Below are 6,384 nucleotides of genomic sequence, written 5' to 3'. Positions count from 1 at the left end.
GTGATGACCTTAAATACACAAAATCCCCCACCTATACAAATAAATGGAATAAATATACCCACAACAGAAGCGTTTTCATATCTGGACAGCACTGCAAGATATGATGGAGGAACAGGCAATGACATCAAAAGCCGACTCAACAAGGCAAGAAACACATTCAGAATGATGAACAATGTGTGGAAGTCCATGAAGTATAGCATCAACACCAAACTCAAGTGTGGGGGGACGTGCGACGTCTGGCCTGCAGGGGGAGTAAGGACAGGTTGGGAGCGCACGGGATTGGCCGGGGGGATTGGACCTGGTGGCGAGCAGGTGTCTGCACTCAGGTCAATCAGGGAAGGTGTACTTATGTGCCTGCTTTCTGTTGTAGTAGGAGAAGGAAAACCCGGAGCACGGATCCCCGATATCCCGCACGAGGGAAACCCACACGAGTACCGAGAGAGAGAGACATTGTGGGAACGAACCCCTTTTTCGTTACCGTTACGAGTTTTTGTGTTCTCGTTTTAAAACCAATAAAAGAGACCTCCCGCTGAGGGACAGCACCCCCGCCTGCTCGCCTTTGTGTATTTGTGGAACCGTTACATCAAGTTATACAAGAGCTGTGTTCTCTCCACCTTATTATACAGCTCTGAATGCTGGAGGATGACCGAGAAATACCTTTCCAAGATCTCTGCATTCAACACAAGAAACCTCAGAATAATCATACGTATCTTCTGGCCCAACACCATCTCCAACCAGCAATTACTTGCTCGGACAAACCAAGAAAGTATAGAGACCATCATTACAAGAAGGCGGTGGCGATGGATTGGACACATCATGCGAAAAGAACAGGATTACATTCCAAGAACCGCGCTACGCTGCACACCTGAGGGCAAGTGAAAGGAAGGACGACCCAAAGAAACCTGGCGTCCAACAGTGGAGGAAGAACTGAAAGCCATGAAGCAGAACTGGAGTTCTGTCCAAAAGCTCGCCCAAACCAGACAGGAGGGGAGATCCTTTGTTGCTGCCCTACATGCCAGTAGGCATAAAGGGCAGTGAGATAAGGTAAGCTGTTGCAAAAAGGCCTCCTTGTGCTTCTTCATTCTCGCATGGGGTTTTCAACTCAGTACAATGTAATCCCTCCATGGCAATATATGAAGCTATGAGCATTCATCCCATTGGCTAACTGAGGACCCGATGGCTGCACAAAGAGACGTCTTTAAGCATTCATCCCATTGGCTAACGGAGGAACTAAAACCATAAAGTATTCTCCTCACTGTCCGTTTTTAGATTAATGGCGATTTTACACTGAAATCTGTGACATTACTCAACACAACTACGCCAACGTGTCCTTGTTAATTACACAACATGTATGGGTTAAGGCCAGGGTGCGATTTGCCGGTGGGGATGGTGGGGATTATCCCCCCCTCTGGTTTACATGTCCTACCCTCTGCTGAATTATTTTTATCCTCGGTGGGGATAAAAATTATCCCCCCACCCAAAGTATTTTCACCGTTACATCGTAATAATTAACAACCAAAATACACAGGGTCCGTCTTCATTTTGAAACATTTTAAAATTTTTCTCTAAATTATCCCCCCCTCTGGTTTTTTCACAAATCGCACCCTGGTTAAGGCTATCGACATCAGTTGTCCTGTTTTGTGCTTTGATTGAGAGAAGCAATCATTTTTTTGATCAGTGTTGGGTAGCTGAGGTCGTTGCTATCTAGACCACGTCCGTCCGCTTTGTTTGACAACTGAAAGAGCTACCAAGTCTCACCCATTGGCCCTGAGACACACTCATATAAACCAGTTCACACTATCACACGCAACAACTCAAATTTCTCACGCGGAGAAATCTATTGCCAAAATAACGATTGTTTTAAGGGACTTTTATTTTGTCTTATATTGAAAAGCTAACGGACATGACTTCCGTGACATCCTCTTTCTGTACGCGCGTTAACGTGATGCTTGGGTGTGCACCATAATATGTCCATATGTTCTTTAATGTGTCCATGGTCTGCACCATAGAGGTGGACACTGTGCAGTCGAAGCACGGACCTATAATGATGCAGTAATCATGCCAGGAAGTGACGTACCGACTCCTCCCATATATAGGATATTTCTCTATGAAATGGCGGCCATACTTTTTATTCTGGGTGGAAAATATGATATTTAAGTATAGTTACGCCATTAAAAGTGTTTATCTAAACATTTTTAGCGAGAAATGTGCATTTTACTTCCAGAATCTTCGCTCAGTGACTGTGAATGACTTTTGGTTTGATAGTTATGACGAAGAATATTTCAGGTCTCGACAGAAAAACATGGTTGCTATGATGGTTGCTATGGACGCTGAAACCAGCAGCTCGCATGCCGTTTAAATCATGGCTATAAAACCATTGTCTTTGCTAATTATGTTATTTTATGTAACCGTGTTATGATTTAAAAAATTTAAAAAATAAAAAAGAAAATAAAGCCCTGAAGGAAAAGATAATTCACCGCGGAAGTCGGGAAGGCCCATGCAAGTGTGCGGCGCGTTCCACAGTATTGAGAAGAGCTGTGTAATACATAAATAAATAAGTCAATAAATGTATTTATTTATTTATGTATTATATACGGAGACGACTTCCTCGAAGCAACGAGAATGGTCTTTTAAATTTAAGATGGGAGTATAGGGATATAGTGCCATACTGTCCATGGCCATTTCCGAGTCGATGGTCTTCAGATACAGATCTTGTTATAACGATAAATGAATAAAAGCTATGGTCTACTTAAAATATAACTAAATAATGGTATATTTATATATATATATAATATTTATTTTAATATTTAATTAATTAAATACAATAACGGCTTTAAACATGTGACATGCACGTGACTCTCATGGTTGCTATGGTGGTTGCCAGCCCCCTCTGCTCCTCATGGCTCCAAACCACGTGGGCGGCAACGGTGCTGCCGTTGCCGCCCACGTATTGTCGTAAACGTTAGCTTTTATCCACTGGTTAGGAAATATACAGATATTCCAAGTTTTCCTTTAAAAGGCACCTTGAAATATGTTTCTATTTTCGGCAGTTTTCTGGCATTTCCCATTCAGATAATAAAGATTATTATATACATTCCCTTTGATGCAACCAGGGGTAATGAGGACGAAACACAACCAAATAATATTGACGGAGTCAAAGTAAAGGTGGCAAAAAGTAAAGGGTTTTATTTCCAAAACTAAAGTCAAACAAATCTCAGAGCCACAAATCAAACATGCGGGGGAAGTTGGAACCGAAAGGAAGTTGCCAAACAAATGAAACAAGTATAACACAACTAGGCCTAACTATCAACTAACTCTACAACCAAAACAATAAGGCCTACTCTGCCTATCTAAAAAAAGGGTGCTTCAGGGAAAGTACAAGGGTGGCAACAACCAATTAACCTGGTGTTTTTAACAAAGGAGTACCTACGTGAATGCATATATAGGGTACCTAAATTACCTAGCCTCCTACTTCCCACCACGTACCATTAATGATTTTAACTAAGGCTCTTACAAAACTCAATGGAAGAGATGAAGCAGCAACCAGCATGGCATCAGAGATCAGAGTGAGAGACTGAGTTAGACAGGTGTGCTCCAGTAGAATACAGACTCTCCTGAGTCCTTTCACTGTTCTTCCTTCCTCTGGTTTTTGTGTCAGAGAACACCAACACTCCGTAGTTCAAGGAATCTGTTTCCTCCTCCTACAACAGAGAATTGTGACTTACTACCAAACGCTAAGGAGAATACAATCAAACTAGTGTACTTTCTGTCTTCATATACAAAGGCTATACAGGTTTGTACCATAAAACACCAGGTTGCAAAAATGTATCCAGAAAGGTAGTTGGATATTGCAATAAAAACAATATTAGACTTCCTCAAAATGGACTATAGAAAGCCCCAATATTACTACTTTTAAAATCATATGTTATGTCCATATGTTCATTCCCAAAGCACTAAATATTAGTTATGCTTGATGATTGATTAATTAGTATATGATAAATGATTAAAAAAAAAGTTACAGAATGCCGATGTACCTGTTGTTCTTGTATCACTGAGGCATTTAAAACATGGTAGGAGACTTTAGGATTTCCTGTAAATAACAAGGGTAGAAGAGTATTCACTTTTTAAGATAACATTTATATTGTTAATGCTATGTTTCATAGAACCCTGATATAAAAACTATTTCAATGTTTACATGTTAATATATATGTAAAAACAATTAATACAAAAAAACTGTAAAATACCATGTATCAACTTCTAAACTTCGCTATCTCTATCAAACATGGGGATCTCTAACCTGTACTGAGGTCTTATGAAGTCACACCAGTAGGCTAGAATGTCAATAAGTGTAGAATCTATTGTACCTTTGCAATGCTCACAAACTTTATTTTTATTTCTGGTTATGAACTGGATAATATTCCCCACCAGACAGCAAGCCAACAGTATTCCAAGCACCATGGTAATCAGATGTCTGTAGGGTTCTAGAATTAAAAGCGAAGATTTAGATCTCATGGTATCTTCCATGAGCAAGTACACATCATATAATGGAAGGTGATATAATTGTTCATGAAAAAGTACAATATTTTCAGAATGATGAATAAAGGAAATGATTTAGATTCATGTCCCAGTAAATAAATTATAAATATTATAAATATTAATCTATTATAATTGAAAGCAATTTAATAAACTAAAAGTAAGAAGTACAATATAATGACCTGTTATGTCCAACTTGGTTCCATTTCCAAACACAACTTCCCCACATGCTGCCAGGGAACAGTAGTAGGTCCCAGCATCAGAGGAGTCTACATTGTTCTTGGGGAGAGTGTAGACACAGCTCTGTGGAGCAGATGGACCAGAACTATTCTGACATTCACCACTCCTGTTTCCATTCATGTAAATGGCAGCAGGGTGAGATGGTCCTGATCTGAACCAGTACACACTGGGTTCCCCTTGGCACTGGTTACTGTGGTCCGTCCTCTGGGAGGTAATAGAGCACTGGAGAGCCACAGGGTCTCCCAGCTGAGCTGATGCTGACACAGGCTGTTTGACCACAGTCTGGGAGACAAACCTCTGGTCGTTGGGATCTATACAGTTAAATAAAACAATCATTAGAAGAAACATCCAAACATGCTTGTGGTTGTTTCAAAGAAAAAGTATTTTCCATTATGTTATTTACAACAAAAAATATCTAAACGAAAATAAGTTACCTGTGACGGTCAGGAAAACGCCATTATTCCAAGTGTGTAGATATTTTCCTCCTTGATTACAGAAATAATTTGCTTCATCCTCTTTTTTAACATGGCTGATTGTCAAATTGAAGTTACTTCCATTTCCCACTGTGAACCTTGGCATAAATGATGGGTAAATCTTTGATGTATGATATCTTCTAGCTACCATTTGGGGATTATGTCCCAGAGATTGCTTATACCAGAATAACTCAGAAAAGATATTCTCATCTTTCAAAACTGCACAATCCAGAGCAACAGTATCTCCAAGTTTAGCTTCTTTCAAAAAAAGTGATTGAGGATCCTCCTGGGTCTGAATCATCACTAAAACATAAAGATAAAGGAAAGGCTTATTGAAAAAAGTTACATCATTTGTAGTATTTTATCATACAATCTAATAACATCATACTGCAAGAATTTCAAAACATTATTCCACCAAAAAACGTCAATGTAGATGTCATTAAAAACAGTATACTTACATGCAGTACTAAGAATTGTCATTGCTAAAAACAATGTCATGGTTTGATGCTGAACCAGCACTGAAATCAGTGAAGTGAATGATTCTCACATCAGACCAACATTTACATATCCTAGATCCACTGTGATTGGCTGGAACATGGAGACATGAATGAAGCAAGCCAATGATCAACAAGTATTTTTAGGTAGAGTTCATGTTCGATTTACAGCTAATCTGAAAACATATGACGTTCTTTTCACCTCTAATGTATTGAAAGATGGCACAATGTTTCCCTGAACATATAATGAATGTGTTTACCTACACACACACACACACACAAACACACACACACACACACACACACACACACACACACACACACACACACACACACACACACACACACACACACACACACACACACACACACACACACACACACACACACACACAATACTGTATTAAAAACCTATAGGCAGAGCAAGGCAAGGCAGGTATATTTATTTTTTCACATAAAAACATTGTTATACAATACAATGAAATAATAAAAAAGATAAATAAAATAAACACGCAAAATTAAAAAATGCATTGTAGAAAGTGCAACGTATTTAAGATTTAGCAGAAAGCTAAAGCAAACAAAAGTCGTCTTTTAAAGTTAGAGTTGGGGCAGTGTTAGAGAATAGTTATTACCCGCACAAAATA

At 39.2% G+C, this 6,384-nt stretch overlaps 1 protein-coding gene across 1 annotated transcript; it reads right to left on the bottom strand.

The window, feature by feature from the left end:
• Positions 1 to 3,376: 3,376 nt before the first annotated feature.
• Positions 3,377 to 5,318, bottom strand: LOC307081963 (uncharacterized protein). Its single transcript, XM_079745342.1, has 5 exons — positions 5,208 to 5,318; positions 4,716 to 5,084; positions 4,365 to 4,481; positions 4,035 to 4,090; positions 3,377 to 3,701 (listed from the first exon to the last, which is right to left on the bottom strand). The coding sequence occupies exons 2-5, from the start codon at positions 4,891 to 4,893 to the stop codon at positions 3,555 to 3,557; spliced, it is 498 nt and encodes a 165-aa protein (XP_079601468.1). The 5' UTR covers positions 4,894 to 5,084; positions 5,208 to 5,318; the 3' UTR covers positions 3,377 to 3,554.
• Positions 5,319 to 6,384: the final 1,066 nt, after the last annotated feature.

The sequence above is a fragment of the Pollachius pollachius genome (genome assembly GCF_949987615.1).
Source record: "Pollachius pollachius genome assembly, chromosome: 10".
In the NCBI taxonomy this organism is placed as follows: domain Eukaryota; kingdom Metazoa; phylum Chordata; class Actinopteri; order Gadiformes; family Gadidae; genus Pollachius; species Pollachius pollachius.
Note: the sequence above shows the minus strand (reverse complement) of the source record. Positions and strands in the feature narration are given on the sequence as shown.